We start from the raw sequence: 15,098 nt of genomic DNA, 5'->3' as shown, positions 1-15,098 counted from the left end.
ATGAAAGTCCACCCATGTAACCATGCCACCCATCCTGTGTGAGATGTACTTAAGAATGGGGAACAGGCAGGTTTAATCACAGAAATATTGGTCTGCATTGATAATTCCACCCATTTGAGAGAGTAAGATGGGTCAAACAGTACTTGTTGCTGACCTGTGTTTTTAATTATGTAAGGACCAGCATTGAAGATATCGGGGTTAGACCATTAGGTCATGTCACAGTTGCCATTATTGTCGAGGTAGGTGTTGTGCTGGACTTGATAATGTTTATCTTAAATTTAAATGTTAGTCCTACTTTAAAACGAGCCCAGGAGCAAATTACAAACACAGGTTGTACCAAAGTAAAATTGTGCTAACAATCTAATTTTTCAGAAGCGCATAGTTTCTTAATTCCACCTCTTGGCCATGATGTAACATTATATACAGAAATCTGAGTTGCCTTCTCATATGCAGACCCATTTATCATCTGACATCCTATCTTAATTTCCTTTCCTGCCCTTCCCCAAATTAGGGGAACTCTGCCAGAAATGTTATTCTGATCCCAGCTCCATTCATTTTCTAAATACATTTCAGTTCCGTGCATAACCACGGTAGATAAATTTAGATTTCCCTTACTAGAGTGTATTCCCATGCTTCCCGTACATTTGACGCGATCATGAGACCATGGCCACTCTAGGATTCCCTGTCCACAAATCAAAGGGAGTTGTATCAAAATCAAGGAGGAGCTCATATTGATTTTTGAATCTTTATCCGGAGAGGATCTTCATCTGACACAATGATCTTCCACTGAGGTTCTTTCGACACCGATGCTGATTTCACTCAAGTGTAATGGATCCAGGGTTCGATTTCTCCTACCTTGATTTCAGTGTAGGTTGTTAGGAATACCTGGAAGGGTCCTTTCCACTTTTCTCGTAGAGGTTCAGTTACACATTTTTATGTATACGAAGTCTCCTGGTTGATACTGGTGGACAGGAGTGTCTAATGTGAGTGGCCCTGTTAAAACAATATGTTGTCGGAGAGCCACAAGGACTTTCCCTAGAGAAATTATATATAACTGTAAATCTGTTTTTCCCTTCACGTGTATTTCCCCTGGAATCAGTGGCATTTGGTATGGTTTTCCATATAGTACCTTGTAAGGACTAATTTTACTCCTAGACCTCGGCTGTATTCTTGTTCTCAAAAGAGCTAGTGGAAGAGCTTGTGGCCACTTTAAAGAAGTTTCTTGACATATTTTACTAATCTGCCATTTCAGAGTTTGATTCATTCTTTCTGCCTTCCCACTCGATTGAGGCCTCCATGGGGTATGTAAATCCCACTTGATACCAAGGATTTTACTTAACTGTTTGACTATATCTGCCACAAAATGCGGGCCCCGATCAGAAGATATTCCTATCGGTGCCCCAAACCTTGGTATTATTTCTTTTAGTAATAGCTTAGTTACTTCCCTAGCTTTGTTGGTGTGACACGGGAATGCTTCAGGCCATCCAGTAAAGGTATCTGTAAGAACCAAAAGGTATTTATATTGGTTACACTGTGGTAACTCAGAAAAATCAATCTGACAACATTGCCCTGGAAAATTTCCTCAGGTTACCGTTACCTCTCCAGGTGGAGGCCTAAGTGTTATTTTTGGGTTATTCTTACAGCAAATTACACATTTTCTTAGCACCTGGACTGCATATCATCTTGCTGTGGGCCCAATCACATAATCTTTTATACTAGCAATTAATGTCTTAGGTCCCATATGACTGGTTTCATGAACTTGTTGTAACAACTCTCCCATCATGGGTGCAGTTATTATATATCATCCATTTTCGGTGACCCACCATCCTTCCGTATTCTTTTGACATTTCAGTCTCTCTGCTAATTTGTCCTCTAAGATACCATATTTAGGTACTTCCAATTTCATCCCTCTTATAGGGAATAAAGCTCCCATAATTTCAACATTAGCTGCTTTCTTGGCCTCCTCATCAGCTTTGTGGTTACCCTTTATTATTTCGGTTTGTCCAAATTGATGAGCTTTACAATGCATCACCACAATTTCTTTTGGTTTCTTTACTGCTTCTAATCTTAAAATCTCTTGTCCATATTTCACAGGTGATCCTCATGAGGTTAAAAGTCCTCTTTCTTTCCAAATTGCCCCATGAGCATGAATCACTCCAAATGCATATTTAGAGTCTGTGTATATGTTGGCCATTGATTTTGGGACAGTTCCAGAGCCCTTGTTAATGCTATTAGTTCAGCCTTCTGGGCAGAAGTGTTTGGAGGTAATGGACCAGATTCTAATATGTCCTTCAAAGTCACGACTGCATATCCAGACTTACGTTCCCCGTTTAACATGAAACTGCTGCCATCAGTATATAAAGTCCAGTCTGGATTTTCGATTGGAATATCCTTCAAGTCTATCCTGCTCGAATAAACTTGTTCAATAGTTAGGATACAATCATGTTCTAAGTCTCCATCATCAGATACTGGTAATAGCATAGCTGGGTTTAAAGAAGTAGTTGTTTTCATACTCCCATTATCCTGTTCCAGCATCACAGCTTGATACTGTACCATCCGACTAGGAGATAACCAATGATGTCCTCATTGCTCCAATACAGCCGTCACAGCATGAGGGACATAAACAGTTATCTTTTGACCTAATGTTAATTTTCTGGCTTCTTGGATTAGCAGCACTGTTGCGGCTACTGCCCGAAGACAAGCCGGCCATCCTCTGCTTATTTGGTCACAGGTCTTTTCCAATCACCTAAAGTTTGTGTTAAAACTCCTAGCGCAGTATGTAATCTCTCATGCACATACAAGGCAAAAGGTTTTCTTAAGTCTGGCAACCCCAACCCAGGGGCTCGCATTAAGGCCCTCTTAATATCGTCAAATCCTTTTCGGCATTCTGGAGTCCATTCTAAAAATTCATCTGGTCCTTTCACTGCTTCATACAAGGGTTTGGCCATCAGGCCATAATTATTTATTAACTACTCCAAAACCAGCTTAGCTTCTAATTTCATAGGGTATTGTCTTTTTCTTACTGGCCTCGCGTCAGGTTTCAGTTCTACCTTGATTGGCTTAACTTTAACTTTTCCAGAAATTCCGGTTGACCACACCAGAGGAATCACAGCATTTAAAATCTCTTCTGAAATACTGGGTTCCTCCTTTTCTGGTCTCTGTAATAAACAAATCTGGGCTTTCCAAGCGTTATTCTTCAGAATACACAATTGGATTGAATTTTCAGAACATATTACTTGGGCTTGCAAGTTATTTAGCAAATCTCGACCTAGGAGAGGTACCAGGCATTCAGGCATATATAAAAATTCACGCATTACTGTGTTTTTTTCACCAGTAGTGCACTCCATTGGTTTCAAGAAAGGCCTTATTTCTTTCTTTCCCGTTACCCCAACAATTGGCATATTAAATTTACTAAGGGGTCCCTTACAAGTAGTTACCACTAAGTTGCTCCTGTATCAATTAAAAAATCTATTTCATTCCCCAGCTTAACTGGAACCAGGGGATCTGCTGGGGATACCTTTAAAGTCACCCTGGTCCCCTGCAATCTGTTTCATAATCATTCAACATTAACAAGTCAGCTTCCGGGACTGCACCTCCCTTTGCAAATCCCAGTCCTTTTAATTGGGGACAGTCATTTTTCCAATGACCTTCCCTCTTACAATATGCACATTGGTCTGGCCCAATCCCTGATTCAATGTTTTGGGGGGTGTCTGTCCTTCTGCCTCTACCTCTGTTTCCTCTGCCAGTTCCTCTATAGGTTCCCTTTCCTCTGCCTCTGTTCATTGCCCCTGATAAGGCTACTGCTAGCAGAGTTGCTTGTCTTGTTTGATCCCTAACTTTTTCTTTTTGTTCCTTTGTTTGTTTTGTTTCTTCTCTGTTATTATATACCTTATAGGCGATCTCAATTAACTGTGAGGCCGACATGCCTCCAGCCCCTTCCATTTTCTGCAACTTTTTCCTTATATCGGGGGCAAATTGTCCAATAAATAACATATTAAACATGAATTTGTTATTCTCATCTTCCGGGTTTAAATCTGTCCATTTCCTAGCAGTTTCACACAATCTCTCATAGAAAGCTGAGGGGTTTTCAGTAAGGTCCTGTTTGACCTCATATGATTTCGATATATTTCTTTGTTTTGGTACTCCGTGCTGAATTCCATACAAAATCAATTCCTGATATTGTTTTATCATTGCACGACCCCCTGACCTATTGGGGTCCCAATTTGGTTCTGTTTTAGGTAGAAATGGCTCAGGATCATTCTGATTTCATCTTGCATTTTCCTCCTGGGCCTTGTCTAACACTAATCATTTTTCTTCAGGAGTAAAAAAGGAATTCAGCAGGGTTTGCATGTCTCCCCATGTGGAACTGTGATTTAGAATGATAGTCTGTACCACCCTATGCATTTTTCCTGAATTTTCCCTGTATGATCCTACTGACTCCTTCCAGTTTAATAAATCTGAGGTAGAAAAAGGTACCTGCACAAACACAGGTAATCCTTCAGGTCCTACTGCTTGCCTCAGAGGAGCCTGTACTATAGGTTGTTGTGCTCTAGTTCTTCCCGATATAGGACTGAAATGCTCGGGGGAGTCACAGTCATTACTACTGCTACTGCCATCACTCTTCCGTCCCGTATCGGGAGGCACAGATCTTTTCTCTGGTCCCACCAGCAACTGTACATCTTCCTCTTCATCACTTTTCCTAATGTAACCTTTCCCTATTTCACACAGCATTTTACTTTCTTTTTCACATTACCTGCTAGCACATATATCCCATTCGCATCCCCAACCAACAACTTACATTTCTTTCTTATCTCCTAAGTATTTTGCAGAGCGAGAAACAAATCAACATACAGCATTTCATCCCATTTCTCTTGTTGTCTACAAAACAGCATTAACTGTAACAGGGTATTATATTTTAAAGTTCAAAGCAACACAAGAACACAAAAACAATGACTTAACACAAGACAACAAGACGTTGGGGACTCGAACCCCTATACCATTTTCAGAGGGACTCTAACCCACTCTTTCTATCGAAGGTTTATCAACACAAGAACACGAAAACAATGACTTAACACAAGACAACAAGATGTTGGGGACTCAAGCCCCTATACCACTTTTAGTGGGACTCTAACCCACTCCCTTCCAAACCTGGATGTCCTACAGACTTTTGTCCGATAGGATCGAATCCTTCCTTCCCTCAGGTACCTTTATAGCCCAACCCTGCGAGGCTTTGCCGCTGCGCCTTACGGGCAGGCAACTTTTAATGTCCCTTAAAGAAAAGAATGCCTTTACCTTCCCAAGGGTCTTGCTCAGAGCTCTTCGGTCCGGGGATCAGAGGTTCTCCCCGAGAATCCCTTGGTGCCGGCTGGAGGTCCTACGATCCCACGGATCCGTCGAGATTCAGAAGCAGTGTCCCATCTGGGTCGCCAAACTTCTTAGCACCAATGTAGCATTAAGAAGCAGGCATTCTTTTATTGCAGCGCTGGATGCACGGGGGATCACTCCACCTAACGAGTATGCCCTGAAACAAAAGTTCATCCTTTATATACCTTAAAGACATAAATATTCACACATTTTTCCAAGAAGTCTCCACCTCCCTGCCTATCTACTACATTTACATAATGCTGGCATTGCAAAACTACACTACACATGCGCGGGGGTCTTGGGTGGTCGTCGGTGGTCGTTTGGGGAGTTAGCCCCCTACTCCTTTTTCCCTTTTATGGTCATGAGTCTCCTGAGGATAGTTTCTTCTCCTTGGATGTTTGCCAATTCTGTTGTTCGGCCAAGAAATTCTTTCTTATCAACCTTGTTTGAGCACTCCTGCTAGGATGTTTCTATTCTCAAGGTTAAGATATCTTCTCTGTACACATTAATCACTCATTGGTCTTGTTAAATTCAAAGTTAATCACTGTTTGGTAAAAGAATTTCTCAACAAGTCCTGTGAAAGAAGCCTGATAAGAAGAGCCAGAGAACTTGTTAATTTTTGTGTGTAATGAAATAAGACCCTACTTCAGAGTCCAGATAGTGCAAGGCCTGTGGTTAATAATGTGTTGGCAACATCTGTTTCTGAACACCTGGTAGTGAGGTAGAAGGTATTGTTTCTTAGACTGCTTCAAATTGAGAAGTAGATAGCTTTGCTATGAGTTAAGTTTTAGTGTACAAGAAAAAAATTCTACCACCAGCGAGATTAACGATTAAACCAATGACTGTGAAGGTAAATTGAACAAAAATGTCATGCTATTCAAATCTTCTTTATTGCCCCACATAGAAACGTAGAGCAGATTTACAACTGTGTGTGCTCTTCTCTTTAGAATGGCTTATTTTTTATGCTGCAGAATCATATGTTAAGCAAAGTAATTCTCAGTGTAGCAGCTGTATCGTTAAGAACTGCAACATGGTGAGAAATGTCAGTGGCAGTCTGTACCATCTTTGCTGTTAGATGCACTGAGTGAATTGAGATTGGAGCTTGAAAGTTAGTTTCCTTTTGTGTGACTCTTAGTGTCTTCTGACGTACTCCCCCCCCCCAAGCTTATGTTTTTCAGAAGGAAAAAAAACAGTTCTGATGATTAATTTTCAAGTAGGTCACATTGAATAGCTGACATGACTCTGCATATTTCCTGTAGTAGTTCTGCCTCTTAATGAACATAATTTTTATTATGTGACATAAATTTAGTCTAGCATGTATTAGGAAGAGAATAGGAATGGTGTTTCTAGTGCAAAATATACTTAAGAGCAAATAAAAAGCAGTGGTTTTAGGGAAGAGAATTAACAGCAGCAGATGCATGGGTACATGGAAGCCAACTTGCTGAAGCAATTTTGGAATCAGAATAAATGAGTAAAATGTGCTGTAGGTGAATCAGTTTTTTACTGGGGAGTAAAAAGGAAATGTTAGTAATCTAAGTATCTATCTGTTATCTCCTCCAGCTTTTTAAAAAGCTGCCACTTATCTGTACTGAACTGAGTAGTTTTTGAAGCTAATTGTAGATATGCATGACATCAATGAGGCCTTACCCAGGGGCCAAGAAGCTGAGTGTGGGGAGGGAGACAGAGCAGAGTTACTGCTCCAGGGCTTGCCCCACAGGGCAGGCTGGTCTGCCTGGAGCAAGCTGGGTGCCTGGTGGCTCCTCCCACCAGCCTTCCCACTTATTTGGCGGAGAAAATGCTCCAGATCTCACCAATTTACCTGCTTGTCTGGTGCTGTGAAATAGCCCAAGTCTTAAAACACTTCTATTTCTCTGAAAATTGTCAAATGGACAGTGAAATGGACACAACTGAGAAGGTAACTTGAGGCAGAAGAAGGTCTGGGAATGAAAAGGCAAGAGACTACCCACTGAATCCAGATAGATTCAGAATAGTTTGTCTGACTGTGTCCTGAATAACAAACTGAAAGAGACTAGGTATGATGTCTTGGTCCTCTCTTTGCCATCTCCTATACAGTTGAAAGAATTGGTTTTGTCTTTATGGAATTTGAAAATACCAAATTATTTTTAATAAATAATTTTAATGAATAATTCCCGATGGGGAAAATGTGTCTTTGGGCATAAGCTGACAGGACTGATAGAGAGAGCTTTAAACTAGAATCAATGGGGGAAGGGGATACCAACAGGATTGCAGTAGGTAAGGCAAGGGTTGGCATGGTGTGGTGGGTTAACCTTAGCTAGATGCCAGATGCCCATCAAAGCTGCTCTATCACTCCCCCTCCTCAGATGGACAGGGGACAGAAAATAAAATGAGAAGCTTGTGGGCCAAAATAAGGACAGAAGATATCAGTCAGCAATTACCATCACAGGCAAAACAGACTCAGCTTGGGGAAATTAGTTTAATTTATTGCCAATCAAAATCAGAGCAGGATAATGAGAATTAAAACCAACTCTTAAAACACCTTCCCCACACCCCTCTCTTCTTCCCCAGGCTCAACTTCACTCCCAATTTTCTACCTACTCTCCTCTGAGTGGCACAGGGGATGGGGAATGGGGGTTGCGGTCAGTTCATTACACGTTGTTTCTGCTGCTCCTTCCTCCTCAGGAGGAGGACTCCTCACACTCTTCCCCTGATCCAGTGTGGGGTCCCTCCCACGGGAGACAGTTCTCCACAAACTTCTCCAACATGAGTCCTTCCCATGGGCTGCAGTTCTTCACAAACTGCTCCAGCCTGGATCCCTTCCACGAGGTGCAGACCTTCAGGATCAGACTGCTCCAGCGTGGGTCCCCTGTAGGGTCACAAGTCCTGCCAGTAAACCTGCTCCAGAGTGGGCTCCTCTCTCCACGGGTCCACAGGTCCTGCCAGGAGCTTGCTCCAGCGCGGGCCTCCCACGGGTTCACAGCCTCCTTTGGGCATCCCCCTGATCTGGCGTGGGGTCCTCCATGGGGTGCAGGTGGATATCTGCTCCACCGTGGACCTCCATGGGCTGCAGGGGGACAGCCTGCCTCACCATGGTCTTCACCACGGGCTGCAGGGGAATCTGCTCCAGTGCCTGGAGCACCTCTTCTCCTCCTTCTTCACTGACCTTGGTGTCTGTAGAGTTGCTTTCACATATTCTCACTCCTCTCTCTGGCTGCACTTGCTGCATGCCAGTTTTTTTCCCCCTTCTTAAATATGTTATCACAGAGGTGCTGCCACCATTGCTGATTGGCTTGGCCTTGGCCAGTGGTGGGTCTGTCTTGGAGACGGCTGGCACTGGCTCCATTGGACACAGGGGAAGCTTCTAGAAGCTTCTCGCAGAAGCCATCCCTGCAACCCCCCCCCAGCTACCAAAACCTTGCCATGCAAACCCAATACACATGGCATCACCTGAGGGTGGCAATGCTAGTGGGAACATTTACACTGCTCCTGGGAGCACGGAAGTCTCAGGAACATATCTGAAATGCTTGTATACCAATGCATGCAGTATGAGAAACAAACAGGATGAACTGGAAGCATTGGTCAGCACACAGAGCTACGATATCATTGGTATTAGTGAGACTTGGTGGAATGAGTCCCACGATTGGAGTGCTGGGATGGAGGGCTACAGGCTGTTCAGGAGGGATAGGCAGGGCAGGCAAGGTGGAGGTGTCGCACTATATGTAAGGGAGAGGTTTGATTGTACAGCCCTTACAGTTAGTGATGATGTGGTTGAGAGCCTCTGGGTGAGGATTAGGGGGATAGAAAACAAAGCAGATGTTGTAGTGGGTTCCACTACCGATCACCCAGCCAGGATGTAAGCACTGATAAGTTATTCTATAGGCAATTAGGAGAAATTTCAGGATTGGTAGCCATTGTCCTTATGGGAGATCTCAACTTCCCAGACATCAACTGGGAATATCATACTGCTGTGACAAGCAGGTCTTGGAAATTCTTGAAGTTTGTAAGAGATAACTTCTTGTCACAGGTACTCAGTGAGCCAACTAGGAAAGATGCCCTCCTAGACTTATTGTTTGTGAATAGAGAAGGGCTCGTGGGAGATGTGATGGTAGGTGGCTGTCTTGGCCACAGGGATCATGAAATGGTTGAGTTTAAAATCTTCAGTATAATGAGAAAAAAGGATGGCAGAGTTGCTACCCTGGACTTCAGGAGAGCGAACTTTAAGCTATTCAGGGAGCTATTTAGCAGAGTCCCCTGGGAATCTGCTTTTGAGGGCTTAGGAGTCCATGAGTGTTGGTCAGTCTTTAAGAACCACCTGCACAGGAGCAGGCAATTCCAGTGTGTCGAAAGTCAAGCAAGCAGGGCAGAAGACTGGTTATTTGGGGTCAGAGGACACATCCCCTGTGTACTTCCCTATAGCAAGTCATTGACTAAGAATTGAGATGTATAAAGCTTCTTTCATATTTAGTAGATAAGTGTTGCAAGTTGCTTATGATTTTGTCAGCAGCTTTCAGTTTGAGGAGCTGAAATGTGTCTGTTTTGCATTTGCAGGTATGTACAATTTGTCTTAAAACTAGTTGGAAAAATAACTCATAGCATTTACAGTTGAAACCTCTCTTCCAAGCTTTTTCTCCTCACTGGATACCTGTGACGAGCGAGGGAAGGCATGCAGTCGACTCAATATGAGTGATAAGGCAAGCTTCAACTTTATTGCAAAACCTTACACATATTTATACACTAAGTTCTACCTTATGCATACTTGTCTTAAAATCATTGGCTTAGCTCTAAAGATTGCATTATCATACTCCTCCTACTTGCGGTTACTGCTACGTGGTCCGGGTTCCATCCTGTTTTTCTTATACAGTGCTGCTTCTTAGCTGTTTACCACAGCTCCTTCTCCTCAAGGCTGAGCCCTGCAGATGTCCAGCTGTTTACCAGCTTCCCAATGCCACAGCTCCCTCTTCTCAAGGCCGAGCCGTGCAGATATCTAGCTGTTTACCAGCTTCTCAATGCTGCAGCTCCTTCTCCTTAAGGTCGAGCCGTGCAGAGTGATCCCAACAGATACCTATCAATGTAGGTAAGCCATATGCCACTGCATACGTGGGTCAATTCTTAGGGAAGACAAATCATTTCAGGTTAACAATGGTTATATTGTCAGTAAAACTCTAGATGACTTAGTCGAGATTGACGTCTGACCTATAGGCCATTTTCGAAATGGGCATTTTTAGCAATAAATGCCTTGAACTTTTCATAGGTACACAGGGGGTATAATTTGGTGTTTCTTGGTGTGATAAGCAGGTCATTTCTGAAGAGACAATTTAACTTCCTGTATATTCAGATTTCAGAATGGTAGTAACTGTTCTGTTGAGAATACATACTTTGTTATAATGTTTCTGGAACATTTTGAAACTGCCTATGTTCACAGCAGTTTGTATCTTAACTAGGTCAATAATACTGGTATCTCCATTGAAGTTGGATTTCAGTGTTGGATATCTGTCTTGTATAGAATCATAGAATCTTTGTGTTGGAAGTGACCTTTAAAGGTCATCTAGTCCAACCCCCCTGCAATGAGCAGGGACATCTTCAACTAGATCAGGTTGCTCAGAGCCCCGTCCAACCTGACCTTGAACGTTTCCAGGGATGGGGCATCTACCACCTCTCTGGGCAACCTGTGCCAGTGTTTCACCACACTCATTGTGAACATTTTCTTCCTTGTATCTAGTCTGAATCTACCCTCTTTTAGTTTGAAGCCATTACCCCTTGTCCTATTGCAACAGGCCCTGCTAAAAAGGGTGCTATGCACCATGTTCTTTTATTTTAAGCTAACTGTATGTTTGCTTGGCTATGTTACGCAGTAGCCTTTTTTTCCCTCAAATATTTGTTTTAAAATAATAAAAAAAATCTGGTGGAGAGATGTGTATTTTTTATTTGGTAAAGTTGTTGTTCTTTCCTTGTTTATAAAAGGATATCCTGCTGCACCATTTACAGTATTCTTTGAAACTTCATTCAGAAGCAACACATTCTCATAATATGATGGTCATTTACGGCTATGAATTTGTTTTGAGCTTAATTTGAAGTACAGTCTATTCTCAAGTTACTTAAGGAAATAATGAAAACTATTTCAATATAATACTTATATTGAGGAGGGAAAAAAAATTACTCCAAATTACCAATAATGGGTCACTGTACAGAATCAGGACCTATGCTTTTAGTGTTTAAAAATGCACAAAAAAGTATAACTTAAGCTTTGAAGAAGTTTCTTCAATGTTTTTATTCTTAACTTGAAACTAAACATGGAACATTTTGGGGGAGCTATGGGAAAGTTATAAGGAAATGAAAAAAGGTTTTCAGCCTTATTCAGCCTATGTTGTACTTGGTCTGGCAGAGTTACTTGCAAATTAGGTTTCTTGGGATCTGAGAGTACAAAAGAGAATTGGTGCATTAAAATTATTGCCAAAGTTCCTAGAAGTGCCTGCCCTGCTCAGGACAAGGGAGGCAGAGGGCTTCTGCAAGTGCATCTGGCCTGGTGAGATTAACATGGCTTTCAGAGCAGCTTCAGTAACTAGTTTGAACCCCTCCTTTCAACTTTTCAAAAATGTCAATATTATTTCAAAGAATATCTGTCAGGGTACTTCCAACAAAGATTTCTGGAAAATCCCTAGTTCTAGTTAAGGTGTGAAGTTTTCAGAATACGGAGATGCTTTTTTCTCTAGATTTAGAAAAGCATATCTTCGCTTGACAGCTGTGCTACAGGGTTGTGGTCAAATAGTATTTAAACCTTGCTACCTTGCTCTGTGAATGGGTTGGGTAATTTTTCCATTGAGAAATATGAAGTGTCAATAACCAGAATTCCTTAAGAAGTTAAAGGGGTGTATGGTCAGTTGTCGTTTTCCATTAGGACAGTGAAAGTTAGGAATAGATCAAACACAGATGGCTGCTGGAAAATTGGATGCCAGTTCTTGATGCTGGTTCACCTAACAGAAGTTAGAAAATTTCAGCCTCACTTGATTTTCTGGTATATGTCATTTTCACTAGTAACTGTAGAATCATAGAATATCTCAAGTTGGAAGGGACCCATCAGGATCATCAAGACCAACTCCCTGCTCCTCGCAAGACTACCTAACACTAAACCGTATGACTAAGATGATCGTCCAGACGTTCCTTGAACTCTGACAGGCTTGGTCCCATGACCACTTCCCTGGGGAGCCTGTTCCAGTGACCGACCACCCTCTCAGTGAAGAACCTTTTCCTAATGTCCAATTTGAATGTCCCCTGACACAGTTTCATTCCATTTCCACGTGTCCTGTCACTGGTCACCAGAGAGAGGAGATCAGCACTTCCCCCTCCGCTGCCCCCCTTGAGGAAGTTGTAGACTGCGATGAGGTCGCCCCTCAGCCTTTTCTTCTCCAAGCTGAACAAGCCAAGTGACCTCAGCTGCTCCTCAAGGTCTTGCCCTGGAGACCTTTCACCATCTTGGTCGCCCTCTAATGGACACACACTAATAGTTTGATATCCTTCTTATAGTGAGGCGCCCAAAACTGCACACAGTACTTGAGGTGGGGCTGCACCAGTGCGGTGTAGAGTGGGACAATCACCTTCCTTGACCAGCTAGCTATGCTGTGCTTGATGCACCCCAGGATATGGTTGGCCCTTTTGGATGCCAGGGCACACTGTTGACTCATATTCAACTTGCCATCAACCCAAACCCCCAGATCTCTTTCCGCAGGGCTGCTTTTCAGCCTCTCATCCCCCAATTTGCATGTATAACCAGGATTACCTCATCCCAGGTGCAGAATCTGGCACTTGCTCTTGTTAAATTTCATATGGTTGGTGATTGCCCAGCTCTCTAGTCTATCCAGACCTCTCTATAAGGCCTCTCTACCCTCGATGGAGTCCATAGCTGCTTCTAATTTAGTATAATCGGTAAACAATGTACATTTGACTCCTGCATCCAGATAATTTATAAAAACATTAAAGAGCATTGGCCCTAAAATCAAGCCCTGGGGAACCCCACTGGTGACTGGTTGCCAGGCTGATGTAACCCCATTTAGTAGAACTCTGAGCCCGACCCATCAGCCAATTGCTCACCCAACGTATTATGGACTTTTCTATCTGTATGTTGGACATTTTGTCCAGAAGGACACTGTGAGAGACAGTATCAAAATCTTTTCTAAAATCCAAAACCACCACATCTCCTGGCTTCCCTTGGTCAACTAGATGGATGACCTTGTCATAAAAGGAAATTAAGTTGGTTAAGCAGGACTTTCCCCTGGTGAACCTGTGCTGGCTATGACCAGTGACTGCGTTGTCTCTCAAGTGTTTTTCAATAACACCCAGAATAACCTTCTCCATAATTTTACCAGGCACCAAAGTGAGACTGACAGGCCTGTAATTACCAGGGTCTTCCTTCTTGCCCTTCTTGAAAATTGGGACAACATTTACCAGCTTCCAGTCGACTGGGACCTCTCCAGACTCCTAAGACTGCTGAAAAATAACGGAGAGAGGTCCTGCGATGACATTGGCCACCTCTTTCAGTACCCTGGGATGAATCCCATTGAGCCCCATAGACTTATGTGCATCCAGCTGGAGCAGCAAGTCTCGAACAAGTTCAGAGTTGGCTGGGAGTTTATCATCCCCTCAGTCATGGTGTACCAACACAGGGCTCCGGGGGTCCCAGGGCCTGTCATCGGTGTTAGACAGAGGTGAAAAAGGTATTAAACGTCTCTGCTTTGTCTATGTCCCTATTTGTGAGGTGACTGACCTCATCAAGTAGCAGACCAATGTTATCTCTGATCCTCCTTTTGCTGTTAACATATTTTAAAAAGCCCTTTTTGTTGTCTTTCACAATGCTGACCAGCTTGAACTCTAATCAAGCTTTGGCCACATTAATTTTCTCCCTATAGTGGTGAACAGCATCTCTGTAGTCCTCCCATATCACCTGTCCTTGCTTCCAATGTCCATACACTTTCCTTTTCCACCTAAGTTCTAGAAGAAGATCCCTGCTCAGCCAAGCTGGCCTCTTGCCCCACTTGCTTGACTTCCAACACTTTGGAATTGCCTGCTCTTGTGCTTTTAAGAGATGTCTCTTAAAAAGAAATAAGCGTGTGACTTGTTTGCTAGTGTCTCTCCACTCTGTAGTTCAAGATATTATCAAGAAATCACTGGCGTGGGTGGCTGCCTGTGAGTATGAGATCCTTCTTTCTTTCTGATGTACTGTACTTCTTTCTTTTCAGGTTCACATAACGCTAGGGATCAAAGAAGCATAAGCACACTTGTGTGGTGTTGGGACCATTCTTCTGAAAGAAGACTCCAAAATAAATTATCTTCAACCTATTTATCCTGGGACTGACTTTTCTTTGGAGAAAAGCTCAACAGAGAAACTTTTCACACTGGAACCATTATAAATAAAACTATTTAAAGAACTTGCTACCTGGAGACACTTTTGCAGAGATTGATTCCTGCTTTTCATCTGTGTTTGCACTTCAGACTGTAAACAATGAGTGAATTCTGGTTGTGTTTCAACTGCTGTATTGCAGAACAGCCTCAGCCTGTAAGTATGAGTATTGGAACTGTTTTGTGTATAATTCAATACATTGTTCAATTTTTCTTTTTTCTTTTGTTTTAGCTTCTTAAATTAGTGCTGTTGGACTAAGCCCAGTGAGAATTAAGGAATTAACTACCATCTTGGTTTAGCTGTGAAAGAAAAAAGTCTGATCTAGACTGTCATAGAGACATTTTCCTATCCTTAATCTTAAATC

The 15,098-nt window shown here is 42.5% G+C and overlaps 1 protein-coding gene across 1 annotated transcript in view; it reads left to right on the top strand.

The window, feature by feature from the left end:
• Positions 1-14,836: 14,836 nt before the first annotated feature.
• Positions 14,837-15,098, top strand: part of LOC309415054 (CDC42 small effector protein 2-like) — a gene marked incomplete at its 5' end in the record, with an annotated part of 75,202 nt that continues 74,940 nt past the window's right edge. Inside the window, one exon of the mRNA XM_082012445.1 lies at positions 14,837-14,890. Within this exon, the coding sequence (XP_081868571.1) occupies positions 14,837-14,890 (54 nt within the window). The remainder of the gene's footprint in view (positions 14,891-15,098) is intronic.

This window comes from Phaethon aethereus (genome assembly GCF_964289735.1).
Source record: "Phaethon aethereus genome assembly, chromosome: W".
Classification (NCBI taxonomy): Eukaryota; Metazoa; Chordata; class Aves; order Phaethontiformes; family Phaethontidae; genus Phaethon; species Phaethon aethereus.
The sequence above is the reverse complement of the archived record's forward strand: the minus strand, read 5'-3'. Positions and strand labels throughout refer to the sequence as shown.